This window comes from Vigna unguiculata, chromosome 2 (genome assembly GCF_037176805.1).
Source record: "Vigna unguiculata cultivar grain cowpea cultivar isolate G323 ecotype 2 chromosome 2, ASM3717680v1, whole genome shotgun sequence".
Classification (NCBI taxonomy): domain Eukaryota; kingdom Viridiplantae; phylum Streptophyta; class Magnoliopsida; order Fabales; family Fabaceae; genus Vigna; species Vigna unguiculata.
This window is the reverse complement of record NC_140793.1, coordinates 28814153-28832281: the sequence shown is the minus strand read 5'-3', so window position 1 is coordinate 28832281 and position 18129 is coordinate 28814153. Positions and strand designations below refer to the sequence as shown.

General features: G+C 32.6%; 2 protein-coding genes across 5 annotated transcripts; both read right to left on the bottom strand.

Moving 5' to 3' along the window:
* Positions 1-226: 226 nt before the first annotated feature.
* On the bottom strand, positions 227-3839 carry LOC114174273 (zinc finger BED domain-containing protein RICESLEEPER 2-like). Its single transcript, XM_028059084.2, has 5 exons — positions 3311-3839; positions 1229-2866; positions 819-1140; positions 609-728; positions 227-463 (listed from the first exon to the last, which is right to left on the bottom strand). Exons 2-4 carry the CDS (start codon positions 2843-2845, stop codon positions 631-633), a joined length of 2037 nt encoding a protein of 678 aa, XP_027914885.2. The 5' UTR covers positions 2846-2866; positions 3311-3839; the 3' UTR covers positions 227-463; positions 609-630.
* Positions 3840-6147: 2308 nt separating this feature from the next.
* XLG3 (extra-large GTP-binding protein 3) lies at positions 6148-12055 on the bottom strand. Of its 4 annotated transcripts, none has more exons than XM_028057521.2 (9): positions 11732-12055; positions 9986-11218; positions 9583-9720; positions 9051-9155; positions 8776-8955; positions 8276-8471; positions 7840-8084; positions 7210-7382; positions 6148-6895 (listed from the first exon to the last, which is right to left on the bottom strand). In XM_028057521.2, exons 2-9 carry the CDS (start codon positions 10940-10942, stop codon positions 6298-6300), a joined length of 2592 nt encoding a protein of 863 aa, XP_027913322.2. In that variant the 5' UTR covers positions 10943-11218; positions 11732-12055; the 3' UTR covers positions 6148-6297. The 4 variants fall into 4 exon arrangements, with proteins under 4 accessions (XP_027913322.2, XP_027913323.2, XP_027913324.2 ...); XM_028057522.2 differs by having other exon boundaries at positions 9986-11041; XM_028057523.2 differs by having other exon boundaries at positions 9986-11006.
* Positions 12056-18129: the final 6074 nt, after the last annotated feature.

Sequence of the window (18129 nt, the reverse complement as noted above, 5' to 3'; positions counted from 1 at the left end):
ACAACAATTATATCTATTCTTTTTATTTCTTCACAGAAATTGGGCCTAAAATTAAGGGTAACAAAGAAAACATTGTATTAGAATATAATTTGAATAGTATATCTAATGAATTAGATAGATGATACTGACGTACTATGTTTGAATTATTTGTTTTTGGTAAGTTCAATTATTAAAAGTTGAAACAGTTCTGAGAATCTAAACATCCCACCAAACACACATGTACACATAAAAAAAGTACCAAGCGTTAATAAGAGCTTGAATTAATTAACGAGGTGCTACAAAATCAGATTATGGTGATATCTATCAGAGGTAAAGAATTTCAAACAAAAAGGGAAGAAAATATCCCATGCTGACTGCAGTTAAACTGATAACTAGAAGCTTCAATAACCAAACTATCTACTCAAAATGTGAGATCCGCAACGTAAAAGAAAACAACTTCAGAAACAGCCTGGCACTTGACATCCTGTAACAAATAATCAAAACTTCAGAAAAACCTCAAATAGGTTATTTTTCTTAAATAAAAGCTCCTCAAGAGAATCTTAACACATTCAAAAACACATGGAACAAGCTCCTAAACCATAAATAAAGTTTGAGATCAGAACTAATACTTCTTAGCACCATGGTAGTCCATCATTCTTCGTCTTTCATGTCCATGTCAATAATGTTAGATGAAATTTTGAATAAACCTTCATCTACTCCATTTTGATAATTAATATCTTCTCCATCATCTGCATATATTTTAACAAAACAATGACTATTTTCGAATTTAGAAGAAATAATACAATAAAAAATAGTATGAAAGAAAGTAAAATAATTACCCTCAAGAACAAATCCATACTTCCAACTAGAAGTGCACATAGGTGCTTCCACATTCTCATATAAAAGGCGATCCTTATATTTGTTAACGATCCAAGAACCAATACTAAAGGCAGATTCAGATGCAGCAGTGATTATTGGAATGCTTAATAGGTCTCTAGCCATTGAAGCAAGATCAGGAAATCTTTGACTATTATTGTTCCACCATTCTAACACATCCATGTGCTCCAAGAATTCAAAATCAAGAGTTGGTTCATCCAAATAAGTGTCAAGTTGTGTCCTTTCAGATTTGTTACTTAATTGGAGCTTGCACTCTTTTAATTCCTATTATAGTATAATAAGTTAAATAAAGGCATAATGGAAAAGCAAGTAAGTGTATTGAAGTGAAGTAAATTAAAAATAAGCAACTTACATCAAAAAGGCCTGGTATAAAAGCGGATGAGGATGAAGATTGTCCATGTTTGTGCCTTTGAACATTTGATGGTGTTGGCAAACCTTTATTATTATATTCAGCAAAAAGCTTGTACAGTTTCTCCTTAATTTTTCCCAAATTTAGCTCCCAATTAAGTGGATCAATTTTTTCAAAGCAAAAGGCCAATATTTCTAATTTCATTCTTGGATCTAAAATTGCACCAAAAGCAAGCACAACGCTATACTCATCCCAATATTTTTCAAATTTGACCATCATCAATTCAGCCATATTTTTAATTACTTCATCCTCATCCTTCATATTTTCCATCAACAAACATTGAATCTTCCAAACTTGTAAAAAATACAAATTGGAGGTAGGATAACTTGTGACAGAAATTAAGGTAGTGATATCATAAAAAGGCAATAAGAACCTACAAATATTTTCAACTCTCTCCCACTCTTCCTCTGAAGGACAATATTTGTAAGATTCATCAACCAAGTGCAAGCTCCCAAAAACATGTCTATATTTAAGAGCACTTTTGAGCATCAAATATGTTGAGTTCCATCTTGCAGGGACATCAAGACACAATCCACATGATGTATCTAACTCACTAAAAAACCTTTGAAGACATTGTTTGAATTTTAGCATTCTAGTCTCAGAACCCTTAACATATTTGATGCTAGTTCTGATTTGATCCAAACCATTGCCAAGCACACTTAATCCTTCTTGAACAATTAAATTTAATATGTGGGCACAACAACGAATATGAAAGAACTCCCCCCCACATATCAAACCATTTTGTAGAAGAAGTTGACTTCTTAAGGTATTTTGGAGCACATCATTTGCAAAAGCATTATCCAAAGTGATCGAAAATATTTTTTTCTCTATTCCCCAATCTTGCAAAAGTTCATAAACTTTCTTAAACAACTCAAAACCAGTGTAGGGGAAAGGCATACGACAAAAGTTGAGAAACTTGCTATTTAACTTCCAATTCAAGTCAACAAAATGGGCAGTCAAAGATAGAAAACCCTTAGTATTAATAGGTGTCCATAAATTAGCAGTTAAGCAAATCCTACTAGGAACAGAAACAAGCAAATCCTTAAGCATTCTCTTTTCTTTCCTATACATTCTTTCAATATCAGCCTTAATAGTGTTTCTAGAAACCATAACTGCATCTGGACACAAGTAGCTTATCCAATCCCTAAGATCAGGGTACTCAACAAATTCATAAGGCAAATGGTGCCTAACAATTAGTTCACACAACAATTCACGGTGCACTACTTGATCTATTTTTTTTTCCTCAACCTTTCCCTGCATATCTAACATCATTTGACCAATATCTTCAGTTTTGACTTTATCACATTTCATAACATGACGATTCAAATGAGAAGTACCATACTTTCTTCCACCACACACAAATATTTTGTTGCAACCATTGCACTTTGCTCTTTCTTTTCCATCCTTACCCACCCTAATCTTAGTAAAATACCTCCAACAATGAGAAGTGGTAGCCTTACTTTTCTTTCTCACAGTTTCACCAGTCTCAGATTGTCTTTCCATATCATCTTCATCAATCTCAATTTTACAAAAGGGCGTATTAGTATCCTCCTCATCCATTCTAAATTCCAATTTAAGATCCTGAGTACATATTAAATAAGATGAAAAGAATCAATAAAAAATGCACTGTATATATATAGAATTGAACAAAACATGAAAACTGAAAGCCCCTATGAGGGGCAGCTGCTAAGTATTCAAGTTCTAACAAACCCGGTTAAGGTTCAAAATATCATAACATTGCTCAAATAAAAGTTATTCAGGGACCAGCAACCTTTAACAAGCACTAACATGTGCTTTTAGAAGTATTAAAACTTATTGACTTCAACTCACTTATGTAGATGTTCATTGAGGAAGTTATGGAACATGTAGAGCTTAATTCCCCTCTCATCTTGCAGTGAACCCTCCTGTGCACGTTTTAATAAACCCTACTCTAAACCTCTAATCCACACAGCAGACAACAAACCCCTAATCTAAGAACAAAGAGATCCCATCGCATAATGCAACGGAAAAACATAAACCCCATACCTAATATTGCGCTTATAATCAGCAGTGTCAAAAGCTCCAACCACAGGGAGAATGACGCCGTTGCAAAGGGAGACCGCCGCTGGCTGGGGGTGACCGCCGGTGCTGGGAATCGCCGCTGGCTGGGGGGACCGCCGGTGCTGGGAATCGTCGCGCGCGAATGGGTGCAGAGACAAACCTGATGTTTTGATGCTGCGCTGGTTTGAGGGTTCAGAGACAAACGGGAATTGCTTTTACTAATAAGGGTTGGGAAAACGGGCTGGCTAGCGGGCCGGGCTGCGGCGGTTAGCGCAGCCCGCCCGCAGCCCGCCCGCACTTTTTATTGAGGGCCCGCGGGCCAGCCCGCGTGGCCCGCCCCTGGCACCCTACATTGATAGGAGATGATTTGAAGAGACTCAAAGGATGGCCATTGCTGTTTCACTGGGATTCCAAATTCAATACAGTGGTTAAGTTAAGGAGAGTAGAGACCGAGTTGAGACACAGAATGGGTAAGGTTTTGTACATGACTACAATGCACCTTATTACGCTCATAGTGATATACAATGATAGTACTTTTAATATCACATAGGAGTAAAACTTTTTTGTACAGAATTAGTAAGCTTTCATTTATAAAAAGTGGAAACATGAGTGGGTTATAATTGGGCCTCAATTAGGATTTGTTTTGGACCAGAGCCACCATACACACCCACCTTACTATGAGCTGAATCTTCTGTCTGCTATTCCAACTTCTGTTATTTGTGGGAGGATGTTTTCTTGTAAAAGCAAAAACTTGATCAAATGACACTAATGGTGATAGAGATGCTAAATGTTTTAACACTTCGTTGAACATACCTTTTCCTTGTATGTTAAAATCTATTAGAAATTAAAGTCTTCTATTCTTACTTATTCATAGTATGAACTGTGTGCCTTAGCGTGTTACTATCAGTTCTCATGGAAAAATTTGGTTCAACTGCTTTGCGGTGTAAATAAGTGGTCATTTGTATGAAAAAAGAAAAAAAATTGTCAAAGAGGAATGTGTGATTTCATTTCAAATACGATTAATTACATTGATAAATCCAATCAGAAATATGAACCTTAAGAAAGTATCAATTAGATCGGTAGTAGACAATGCAAATAGAGGAAATGAAAATGGATGCATTGAGAAGAAGATAATTAAAAATCTCTTGAGTTTTCTATGTGGATAATATATGGAGATGAAAAAGAAGACAATTAAAAATCAGAGTGGAAATTTGTGTAAAAGTGAGAAGGAATATTGTAATGCACTCTGTGATTACAAAAGTGCACCTCAGTTGTTGTAATATGCATGATACTATTTTTGAACTTGCCATGTACACATCTTTCTAACTCTTCAGAAAAACATCAATGTCACTCCATCTGCAAAAGTGGTTACAAAATGAAACTGACTTTTAGAGAATAAAGATGACAATGTAACTTGGTACAATGTTTTTTGGAGGTCTAAAATAGATAAAATCTGTCATATTTGGTAGGACTTTTTCTGCATAAAAGTCTGAAAATATCCATAAGAAACTCATTTCTCACAAACTTGTGTAGAAAATTTACAGGAAAAGTTCTGCTAAGTAAGATTTTTATTTGAGCAGCATTGATGGGAGATGATTTGAAGAAAGAGACTCAAAGGATGGCCATTACTGTTTCACTGGGATTCCAAATTAAATGCAGTGGTTAAGTTAAAGAGAGTAGAGATAGGGTTGAGACAGGTAGGTAGGTGGAAGTGAACAGAATGAATATAATGGTCTTAAACAAAGAATGGATCAGTTTTTGTGCATGACTACACTGCATGTTATTATGCTCATAGTCATAGACAATGATGGTACGTTTAATATCACATGGGCATCTCAGTATTTAGCGAACCAAGTCTATGAAAGAACAATAATGCTGACACACAAACAGCAGCATATGGAAAGGACAAACACTCTGGAGAATGGCAGGTGCTATAAACATGTGACAACTCTGTCACAAATTAATTTTACTACACCCTTTAAGATCAAGCAAACTAGGGTAAAGTTCAAAGAGTTTCATCTTCTGAGTTTTGGTGTAACATGCTGATTATTGATGGTGTAACATGCTTACTTCCACAGGGTTAAGATTTTCATTTCTGCATCTGTAACTATTCTTTTTGGAACTTAGACATCACTGAATTGAGTTGTGCTTATGTAATAAATCTTTTTGATACATACACAACTGTTACTTAATTAGATCAAATTTCTGACATCAAATAATTTTTTATAGTGAACTCCAAAACATACCTTAAAAAGGCCATTCTCATATGAAACTTCAAGATTTGAGAACAATCTTGTACTCCTGCATATGTGTTTGCAGTGGTGATAATGTGAATTGGCCAGAGCAAAGAATCTGAATACTGCTTAAAGTTTTACGTACACTTCACTTTATAGAATTTCTTCCATTGTGGCGCGTAAGTGTTATCAATGATTACACATTTTTATGTAATTGACACGAACGAAAAAATTGGTAGAAGAAAATCCACCCAGCCGTGTAGATTGATTTGATATTGATTTAGTTAGACTAAGAAACTCTCAACAATTTCTCACTTGTTTTCTGTTCTGGTTTTCGTGCTACATGCTATACGTAACAAGACTTTTAAATGCAAATTCAGTCTCAGAAAATTCAATAACTCTAAATATGTCAACATCTTTTTATTACCTTTTTATTTGTTTTTTCACTTTTCCTTATCCTGGTTTTCCATTCTACATTCCCTACTACTGCTAAAGTAAATGTTCCATAAAGTCTGAAGGCACGAGAACCAATTAACAGCGCCACCACATGCAAAGAAAAAGTAAGCATGCAGATAAACACTACAAAGGTTCAGCTTTAAAGAACTCTACCAAAACCATCAATAACTTTCACTTAACATTTCAGAATATGTAAATACCAGAGCACAGGCTGGCCAGCATGTCACATTTTCCACCCTTTTTTTCAATAGCCAAATAAGAATTTTTCTTATGCACACTCATTCACTCTTGTCTGACAAAGGGAGAGGAGCTTATGTCTGTTGTGCTGTAAAACGAATCCTCAGGTGGACCATAGAAATTTTCGTCCTTCTCTTCATCCCATTTGAGGACCTCTTTTATGTACTTGAATGCCTCATCAACAGTCACTCGTTCCCTTGCCCTGGCTTGTGCCACAAAGAGTTTTTTCCCTGTGAGGGATGCATAAAGGTCCTTGAATTTCATAGCAACATAGAAGTAGGCCTGATGGGCCAGTGACTGGTTATTATGGTATGCACGCACGGGACAAAAATCACTGAACCATTCACATGTATTCAGGGACACCCTGCTGATTTTTTCCTCAAAGATATCATACTTGTTGAGGACCAGAACCAAAGGGGTGTCTTTGAAGCAAGGGTGTCTCACCATCGTCTCGAAAAGCTCCTTGCTTTGTACCATCTTGTTTTGAACAAGTGTTCCACTGCCATTGCTGTCTGGGGAAAGCCACAACTGATCATAGTCACTTAGGGAAACGCAAAACACCACAGCTCGAACATCTTCAAACATTTCAACCCACTTGCAGCCCTCGTTAAGGCCCTTGGCATTCACTCTTATAAGTTGATACCTAAGACAAAAGAATGAGTTTACTTTCTGTTCTTTTTGATTGTGAGGTGTGTGAAGTTGGAAGCAGCAGCAACAATAACAACAACAAAGAATTTCACAATTGGTTGGAGTTGGCAACATGAATCAAACAATGTCATGAGTAAACAACTTTTCTGACATCATTCTAGAAATCACTCAGTGATCTTACCATAAATAACATCACTAGAACTTTGGTCTTTATCTGACTGAATGACAATGTATGATTTGTGTGGCTGATCTCGTTAAATGAGACAATACTTTGTTGTTAAGAATTCAAAGAGAATGAATATAGCTTACTTGGTCAGTGGTGGCAGCTGAGCATCCAGATTATCTGAGTAAGTATCCGACTTAGGGACACGGTCATCGAGTGAAAACTCCATGAAAGCCAAACCATTTCCCTGAGTGACCCCTTCTGCATATACTATGTCCCTTTCAGAAGGTTCGTATTCATTACTAGATATCTCCACAGCCTGAAGGAAGCAAGAGTTCATCATCTAGCTATACATGCCAATACCATCAAATTTGTTGAAGCTGAAAAGCATACCATTCTAGCAAAGTAATAATCATTTGTACTTATCATACATATACAATGGACTTAATTTGCTCCTAAAAGGCAAACCCAAGTACACATGACTTAAAACTTTTCTTTGTTCCAAAATTTTCCTTCCAACAAATTCTAATATACAAGTTGCAAACAAAATCAACATTGCACTGAGATACATAGGTGAAGACACAATAGGCAAACGAATAGCATGTTTTGTTATATGGATAAAAAATGTTGGGAATATTACACCTCTTCTCAGAACATACATTAGTAAAAACATGGCAGGAAAAAGAACAGATGGCTAAGGGAAGATTTGGTATTACACCAGATAACTTTAACAGAACAAAAGGGCTCGGTTTCAAGGATGACATTTAAGCATTTACCCGGCTTAAGAAGTACTCTGCAACATCAGGAAGAAAGTGAAGCTCATCTTTTCTTTTGAAGGTTTCTTGTATGGCAGGATCCTTCCATACTTCTTCAACTAATGGTGCATATTCACGTGTGGCTGCTGGGAAGAAGGCATCTAAATCCCCAGTGGCTATAATGTCCAGGAGCCAGTCAGAGAAATGTTTTAGCCTTGGGTTGAGGGAATAGATGCATTCACTAGTACTACTTTCACCATTGCTACCTGAATAGAGATCAAAATCAGGTTATATATCAGAAGCATTATGATGCCATAACAGGATTAACATATTTTTCAAGAACAAATGAAGTGTATAGGTTCACTACATGTAGTTGATGATAAACATATTTTTCATACGCTGTTTCCGGTTAGATAAACAGCATACACATGAAGTGAGAGCTTGAAAACTAAATTACCATGGAATGAAATATTACTTGTTTCCAGAGTTTGACCAGGAGAAGCTTGTCCATTCATTCTAGAAACAGCCTCCTCTTCAAATCGCTCTCTCCCGTCAAGTAAAATACTAAGATATTTATACATGTTACTCTGGATCATCAGTTTAACATCCTGCAGCTCTTCAGCAGAAAACTTGTTCCCATACAAAAACTTGGCCTGCTCAGCAATTGCAAGAGAGACACAGGACAATCAGGTTACTAGAAAATCAGTAATAAACACTGAGATGCAAAAATATGTTTTTTTTTTTTTCTTAATTCTATTACAGTAAATGAAGAGATTATAAAATCTTTAACTCAGTCTCATGCCAATTCCATCCCACCCTTCCATCTATCAATAAAAGAATTCAAGAAAGTGGGGTCTGAACATTATTAGAAGTAAATTATCAATCAAGTTCTCATACATCTTTGCTACTGTTGATTTGAAACAACTCAATTGCTTATTTGAGACATATTTACCATACCTGCTTAAATATAGTGCTAGTACCAGATCCTTGTATTCCAAGAAGAAGAAGCTTCTGAGTTTTTTTCTGTTCCAGATAAATAGGAACTGTGGTATAGTGACTAGTTTCATCCTTTAGCCCATGAGGCTGACCATGGGGAAAGGGTAGAGAGAATAAGGCACATATGAATCTTGTTGAGGCCTGTCAAGAAAAAAGTAAACAGATCTTTCATTCATATTCTACATGCTCCTACAACGTCAAATGTTCCCACCAAGAAATGTTAAGTTGGCAAATACCTTCTCCCAAATGTTTCCTCTGATATTATTTTGACCTTCCTCCTCGTAACGACCATCATCATAAACCCAAAAGTGCGTATCACGAGGACACTGCACATTTGCCAGCTGAAAAATCAAAGAAAAAGGTTAATCCATTGATTCTAGTAATACCATAATCCCATGATATTGATAATGATACATATCATCCAAAGATTAAAAGGGGTCCTCATGACACATTTACGGTCTGGTTGTTGTGAACTTTTTACTGTTGTTCTTATGGATCATCCAAAGATTAGAAAAGTCTTCAAGCAAAGTAGTAAGTGTATTTATTAGCTGATAAATGTTTCACTATTATCTTTCCTCAGCTATTATGTAAGAATATTCTATCATTTCCAATATCCTCTCAGCTTTGGGAAACAGGTGCAGTCTATTGTTCATATCTTGAACAATCTGATAGCACATCCCAGAGTTTCCATTTTCTCTTCCACCTCTGGCATTGGAGATAAATTTAATAACTGTAAGTGGCTAAAGTTTAGTAAAGATAAAAACTTACCTTGAGTACCCTCAGTTCAAGTTTTGTGATCTCTCGACCATTCATGTAAACCTCGGTGTTTCCGTTACTAGCATTGAGGCTAAGCTTGCCAGTGAAATTCAGGTTTGAACTTATGATTCTGTCAGGTTTTTCCCCTTCCTATTAAATAAATAAAGACAGATGTTAATTCCCACCATCCAATGACCAGTTGAAATATAGTCCTTTGATAAGTTAACCTCATGAACTTAAAAATAAAACTTTTAAAATGCTACGAAAAATGGAAATGACGGATAGTTTCAGTTAACCTGTGAATTTGAAAACATAATTTATGACACTCCATCTCATACCAAATGGAAAAATAATAATTTGCACAAGGGAAAATTGAAGCAGAAATATTCTCAGTAATAAAGCATGAATCCATCACCTTTCCCCAGAGACCAGATTCTTTGTCATACCAATATCTACCAGGTTTCAGTTTACGTGGAGGCAACAGGCATCCAAGTAATTCGGCCATCTCATCCGGCTTCAGCGGCAACCCATTGACGATAAGCTGCTCCGGCCGAAGCTGATTAGCCGAACATTCTTTCTCTGCTTTCATAATTTGCTTGACTTCAAGAGGACTTAACAACCTGGACAACACCCTTGAATATTTACCTAGTTTCAGACGCTTTGATTCATCAATTGGTTGACCAATGCATGTTACACATTTGCGCCCTTCAGGCATTGATCCCATTGCCCTTAGCACACAGTTGCTGCAGTACTTGGCATTACACACTATGCAAGACTCCTTAGTTTCCCACTTCCCTTTTCCACACCTATAACAAACTCTTATTTTCTTTTTCTTCCTTTCCTTCAAAACTCCAACATATTCAGAATAAACAGGCTTCACAACCTCCACCTCTTTCCTCTGAGATCTATCAACAGTATTAAAAGTGACAACCGGTGCTCTCTTCACTTCATTAACCACCGGCTGTGGAGGATTATGAACTGAAGCAGGTGAAGCCGATGGTGAAGCGGAAGAAAGATCTGGGTTTTGTAAGACAGAAACCACAGAATCTGAGCTTCCAGACACCCTCGGACTTTGATTAGGAGACCTTGTTACACCGGCAATACGAGACACTGGCAGAGGGATTGCCTCGATCACCATAGACCCCACATGAGTATTTGATCTTTGTGATCCAGAGAGTGGCTCAGCAGTGGGAATGGTTCTTGAGTTTCCATCAAGAGGCTCAACTTTTGGCAATTCGTATGAAACTGGTGGACCAACATATTCCGTAGCTATGGAGTAATCAAGATTAGAAGCATCATCAGGTATGGAAGCACCGGGAGGAAGCATCTTCTTCATTAATTCCCTCCAACTCTCTTCTCTATTTTGATCCATATTCTTCGTATTCACAAACTCAGACACCCCTTAAACTTCAAACCATAAGTTCCTCAATCTTCAGCTTCAGATATCAGTGCTGTAACTGTAAGTTACTCTCTAAAACAACAAATCCAAGATCTTGTAACCAGATAGAAATCAACATATATCTTCAGGAAGAAACTTGAATTATGTTACAGTATAAAGGGGTTTCAGGAGTTTTGTTTTGGCAAATATAGAATGAGTCACAGGTATGGCCCATCAAGGAGCCGCAATCAAACGTTGAAACCTGAAAGCCTTCATAGTTGAACGGATTCATTTTGTATTAGAAAAACCGAGAAAGGAAAGTATGCTAAACAAAAATAAAATGGAATGAAATTAAACCAAATTCAACTTGTGGTATCTCAGCATGACAACAGACAAAATCACAGAAAACACATGAAAAGGCGAAATATTCACAGTCAAAAAAATAGACAAAAACAAGAACCGAACGTGTAAGCCGTTCAACTTTATCAAGCTTGGAAGTTAGTAGGAAAAGAAGATGGAAGAACGGGTCACAAGTTTTATGTTCTTCAGAGTGTTGAAAAAACTACAGAGTCAAAGCACTAGTAGCTAATAAATGCCCCCCCGAAGAAAACCAACTTAGAAACAGACTCAAATGCTGGAATTTTCAGGCAAGGATAAATAACAAGAAAAGCCAAAAAAAGAGAAGGTGAAAAAAAACATCACTTTCAAACTTTATAGTGAGAGAAAGCAGGTGGGGGAGAGTTTAGAGTTTAGAAAGAGAAAGAGGGGACGATGAGAATGTACCTGAGTAAAGGGACACAATGAAAGCGAATCCGATCTTTAAATCTAAGGTGCTCTTGCTTTTGAGCTCGAAGAGCCAAAAGACAGAGCTTTCTCAAAAGCCACCACCACCATTGATGAAGGAAAGGAGGAAAAGATAGAAAGGGAAAGGTGAGGCTCAGAAAGTAAGAAGTAGAAGCTGGAGCAGTAGTAGCAGAAGCAAAGCAGAACCAGAAGAAGATGAGGGTGAAACTCAGTGGGTCCCACTTACCACCCCTTTGCCAAATTGTAATAATCTCACTCTGTATCTCTTTGTGTTGCTCATGTGTTCTTCTCTCATGCCATGTTAGATCTCTCCACTTATTCTTTATTCAAACAAGTTGCCATGCTTTACAAATAATCATAATACTTAAACACATAATTAAAAATTATGAAAACTATAATCATACATTTAGTAAAAAACATTGAAGCATGTAAATATTCATAAATATTAATATATATTGTTACTAAAAATATAATTTTTAAGGGATAATTAAGTAAAGTTGAGTATTTTAATGAAGATGGTTTATGGGCAATGAGTGTGTGTGGATGCTTAAGATATGATGTTGTTTCTTAATTAAAACAAAAAACTGGTCGTGTTGTGATGAGGAAGACAACGAACTCGTGGGGCTGTTGTCAGACCCTACATTCCCCACGCGCCTACTTCTCACTCACTGCTATTGCATCCCACCGATATTTTTATACTTCAACTCTGTTGTGTTGTTGTGTCGCATAATAGGTTTTTCTGATTTTTAATGCATCCAATTTCTTGGAGTTGTGCTAATTTTTAGAATATACGACAAGGTATAAGTTAGATTAAGATTTGAGATCTGGTTCAGGTTTAAGGTATCTAGAAAATGAAAATAAAAACAAATGATAAGTAAGTTTCTTTATATATAAATTGAAAGCAGGAAGAAAAAAAACCGATTTTATACAAGAATTATTTAAGTTAATCCAGCATGAGTTAACGCATAATTTGACGATGGTTACATTAAACTGATTAAATTTATAAATAGAAAAGAAGAAAACTTACGGTTTAAAAGTAACTTTGCATATGATAATAATTTCCTTGATTTTTTTCTTTTCTGGCTGGAGTCTTGAACATTTTAAATTGTGGTATAAATGAGTTTTTTAAAATAAAAAACTCTGAGAAAATAAAATATATTTTATATTTTTGTTTAATCATAAATTATTATATACAATAAAAAATAATTTTAATAATATTTTTAAAATTATATAAAAATATTATTTTGAATCAGTTCACATTGTAAGATGATTCACACTAAATATTACATGAAGAAATAAAACCCTGAAGTATGAATAATTGGAAAGGGTCTGAGGAGACGTCTATGGTGCACGCGCCACAAGTAGTGAGTATGGTTGGATCTTACTGTTCATTTATTAATGTTTCAAGTTTCAAACTTTGAATTTGTTGACAATGTCAAAATTAAAGCATATTCGCCACGTAACCTCATAGCAATCTTATATGATGGAAAAAAAATATAAATAACGTCTTTTATAGGAGTAAAAAATGTATCAACTACATATTAATTGAGAAAATCATGTCAAATCTGTAATACACTCAAGAAATAATTGTAATTCAATAAATATAATAAAAAATTATTATTTGAAAAATAGGAAATGTGAGGAAATGATAAATTGTAAAAGTATACTTAATTTTTAAACTTAAAGCTTAAATTGTTCTGTGTGTTACAACCCATTTTAGCTTCTTTCCCTAAGAATGGATTAAACATTACTAGAAAGGTTAAGAACCCTGACTTGATTATAATAGGAAAAGACCATCTATGGATTTTTTTTATGATATTATATATATATATATATATATATATATATATATATATATATATATATATATATACACTAAAATAGGTATATTTAATCAATAAAATATTATTTTTAGATTTTTAATTTATCAATTATTTTTTAATCAAATAAATTATAAGGAATGTTATATTTATATGGTAGATCTTCTTATTTAAAAAATTGTGTATCTTTAAATGATATGATAGAATAACTTAAATATATTATTCTTTAACAAAAATACAAGTTGGTGAGTAAAAGTGAATTAATAGGTTAAATATATTAATTTATCCTACTAAATTGGAAATATGTTGATGGTTGTAAAGTAAATCAATTTTCTAAAGTTTACTGTCAAATTGAGATACTTAAATTGTTTTTTTAAGTAGAAAAAAGTCATATCTTAACTATGAATCATAACTTTTATTCTAATTGTAAATATTTCACTCTAAGAATTGATATTTCGAATCAAGGTCACAAGTTATTAACTAATTCATTATCTTTCACATTCTTTGTCATTTCTATCTTTTTAAATTTGAATATTTATGTGTTTTTTTTAAAAACATACTATAAAAAAGTATATTTAAGTAAAAATGCAATGCATAAAAAAATATAAACAAGAAGATAAAAAAGAATTGTGCAAAACGTTAATTGTTTAATGTTTAGATAATAAAATGAATGAAGTTAAAAGATTAATTCTATAGTATTTTTCTCTCCTTCTTCTTTGGACTAAAGTAAAGTCAAACATTATCAAACTAATCTTTACAACCATAGAATAAAGTGGATGATTGATTAGAAAAATATTGCACGCTTCAAACTAATTTTTGCATGCTTCATAACAGTGCACACTGTAGTTTCCCACAGCGTAAAAAAGTGTCTTCACTTTGATCTCAATGTAATCATCATATCTAACACATGATTATTGATTTACACCAACTAAGGGTGCACAATTATGTTAATTTTCCTAACCTTCTCAAAAGTATGTTTATGGAAAATAAAGGCTTAAGTAATTTTATATTTATAATCATAGAAACCGAGGAGTGGAGAAAAAATATGTTTATTAGGTTTGACCATAAGGAATTGTCATGTAGTTGAAATGGTACTGTAGTCCAAACTATCTCGGTACTCTCATCTTGTTAAGACATATTTCAAAAAAAAATTAAGATTACTAGTTAATTACATGATTAAAATAAAATTACTCTCAAACAACACAGAAATCATGAGAAATAACACATGTGTCTTATATAATAATATGTATAAGTATTTTGATACACTCAATAGTCTTATATAACTTATTTAAATATTATTTTCTTCATTAATTTTTTGAGACGTTTTTTAAAACTGTGACGAAATTTTAAACTTTCAAATATACAATACTTTAAATGTGATAATTGATCATAACAATATTATTTTATTAGACTTGAAATCAGAACAACAGGTCAAATATCTATTAAAAGTAGTATAAATAAATAAATTAATATTTCATTAACTTCTCTCGTATTTTTAATTGGACATTTCTTAAATATCGATTTGACTAGTACCTAGACTTTGTATCGCTTACTCAAAAACCATACCAAATACCAAGATCCGAAAATAACATCAAAGACCGAAAGCTCAATAGTTGAAGATATACAAATGGTTAAATTACTCTTTTGGTCCTCCTATTTGTTAAGTAATATCAGTTTGGTCCTTAAGTTTTGTTTTGTCTCAATTTGATCCTCATTTTCTTAAAAATGATTTCATTTAGTCCTTAAGTAATATTAATAGTAATAACCAAATTGAATCATTTTTAAGAAAACGAGAATCAAATTGAGACAAAAAAAAATTAAAGACCATACTGATATTATTTGACAAATAAAATAACTAAAAGAGTAATTTAACACATAAAAATATAGTAATGGTTAAATAGGTAGGGTTACTTTAAATTTAATCTTGCAAGAACATCTTCGGATCTTTTACACGTCTTTTTCGATCAAAACAATATTATTTATGGGTTCAAACATCTTCAACTAATAAAATTAAAATGTGTTAATCAAAACTATTAACATTAATAACAATCAAGTTTGAATGATCAAAATAATAAAAATTAATATAATTCATTTTAGTTGAGCATGCTTTTGTTTTTAAATTTAATAGCAGTGAGAATGGTGACGATAAATATAATAAAGAACAACAAACTAATAGTTTTGACAATCGAGTTTTTTTTTTTTTTCATAGAGATCACTATTGAAACTTCACAAATTTAAATATATTATTTTTATAACCATAACACTAAAATGGATTTAAACTATTGTTTGTATTGTTCGTCATCACATGTAGTCTTTTATACTATATTCATATTTAGTGAGATATGTAATCATGTAATTTCTTAGAGACAAAATTTAAAATTTGATTAAAAATAACACAAACAACTATTTAATTATGCTTTTCTCGTAACTAAAGTTATAACTTAATTTTCTTTTTCTGTTTTATTCATTGAATTATAACTGTTCAAAAAATAAATTAAAAATATATATTATACCTTATTCTAGTTAAACACGTGTTGTTTCAAATTCACATAGAACCCCTAAAACCTTACAATAATCATATAAACTACTCAGCTTTTTAAGTGTATATACTTTTACTTTTCTATCAAAATGCATTTTAAGAGGAGAAAAAAATGTTAAATATCTATGACTTGCCTTGACTTTTTCTATGTACATAACATATATAACAAAAGTCAATGAGGTTTGAAGAGAGAAAGTTGTCTTGGACCGCCATTGCAGAAATGGATAAATTAAAGTTAGTCAAAAGAATAATATATATATATATATATATATATATATATATATATATATATATATGGATGTATGTACATATAATGTATGTATATGGAGATCTTTCCATGAATTCACGTGTATGTATATGGAAAGGTTTCAGAAAGCATGTGAATTCTTAGACATTTAGGAGTGCATATATCCCAAGGTTTGGAATATTGTGTCATTGTAAAGTATGTAATTGCAAGGTGAGTTCTAAACGATTTTGGATTTTTTGTTGAATTTTTTTATTGTTTATCATACTTTTATAATAATAGATTATTATTAATTTGATGTTTTAAAGTATATTAAAAGAATATTTAAAATATTAATCCAGTGTATTTTTAATATTTATTAGAAGACAATATCAAAATACTTAGTAAAGATCTGGACTCGTTCCAAATATGACGATGAAGTTATTTTAATATCATGTAAAAAGGTAAGTGCATGTTACAAAGTTTGGAAACAATTTTTTTTTTAAAGTGAATGTTTAGATAAACCTCTGAATATAGACCCTATTTGATAGCGTTAATGAAAAAATTAGGGTTAGAAAGAACAAGAATTTTAAATGAGAAAAAAAAAAGTGAAAACCCTAACTTTTCACCGTAATCAATAAATTCCAGGCTCGAGTTGAAAACATTTCACCCCACATGGGAGTGGACCCAGAGGAATATTAATTTAGTTTACTAAAACCACTTTCCAGAACTTTGAATTTTTAATTATAGATGGGAGTTAGGAGAAGTAGCTATCTTTAATGCATTAAATACAACTTTAGTTTATAAGAAAAAAATAGATAGCGTATGAGGTTATGTCTTTTTATTTACATCTAAAGTCATGTTTGATTTACCCATTTAGTAATGGAGACCTATGTTTGGTTTTAAATCAAATAAAAAAAATAGCATTAGAATAGCTTTAACTTGACTTTTTTGGAAAAAATTACAAATCTACATTGAAAAACTATATTAGAGATTTTAAAATATAAAAATAATTTATTAAACTAAATCAACAAATAAGTAGGACTAAATATATTTGTAGTTTCTAAACTTTGTACTTATAATTAGAATTCGTTCTTATTTTAAAATTTGATACATTTCTAAATTTTAAAATAAATATATATAGTCATGTTTTCATCTCTGTTTTGTGGATTTTAAGCAGATTTATAATGTTATTTTTTATTTTTGGCAGATTTGTATTTAATTAGTATTTTAATGTCAAACTAGTATATCGATGTATACATGTTAACTTTTTGTATAAGGATTAAAACACATCTTAAGTATTATTTCAATTTTAATTAACTATTTGTTAAAAAAAAGTCAACAATTTTACATTTTCTTTTTCACGTTAAATTATATTTAGATTAATTTTTGAACCGAAACATGTCAAACTTTATAAAAATGTCTATATATATATATATATATATATATATATATATTCTTTATCGATCTATCATGTGGGAAAGGGAGATTGAGATTTTTTTTATTATTATTTTGCTTTTCACATATTGGGCCTTTGAAGAGCAAATGGGATTTTGCAATTTAGGGTTTAGTAATAGGAAACAAATGACCAATTCCATAGGCTCTATTTGCTTGTTTTCACTTTTATGGCTTTATTTGTGGGAAACAACAATAAATTTTAATTTTTAGGTTAGGTTTGTAGCTCTTGCCTTTTTATCTTATCATCACTATTAATTGTGTAAAAGAAAAGACAAGAGTGTAAACCTTGATAGTTGTTGAATAATTTTTCTTAAATCATTAATAAGGTTTTGTCTTC

What these genes read in the sequence shown, in the direction of transcription:
- LOC114174273 (XM_028059084.2), bottom strand. Translation starts at nt 2,845, where the DNA reads ATGGATGAGGAGGATACTAATACGCCCTTTTGTAAAATTGAGATTGAT. An exon ending in TTATACCAGGCCTTTTTGAT is followed by an intron (nt 1,141 to 1,228) that starts GTAAGTTGCTTA and finishes ATACTATAATAG; the next exon opens with GAATTAAAAGAGTGCAAGCT. An exon ending in GTATGGATTTGTTCTTGAGG is followed by an intron (nt 729 to 818) that starts GTAATTATTTTA and finishes AAATATATGCAG; the next exon opens with ATGATGGAGAAGATATTAAT.
- XLG3 (XM_028057521.2), bottom strand. Translation starts at nt 10,942, where the DNA reads ATGGATCAAAATAGAGAAGAGAGTTGGAGGGAATTAATGAAGAAGATG. An exon ending in GAGGAAACATTTGGGAGAAG is followed by an intron (nt 8,956 to 9,050) that starts GTATTTGCCAAC and finishes TTTTCTTGACAG; the next exon opens with GCCTCAACAAGATTCATATG. An exon ending in CTAGCACTATATTTAAGCAG is followed by an intron (nt 8,472 to 8,775) that starts GTATGGTAAATA and finishes ATTGCTGAGCAG; the next exon opens with GCCAAGTTTTTGTATGGGAA.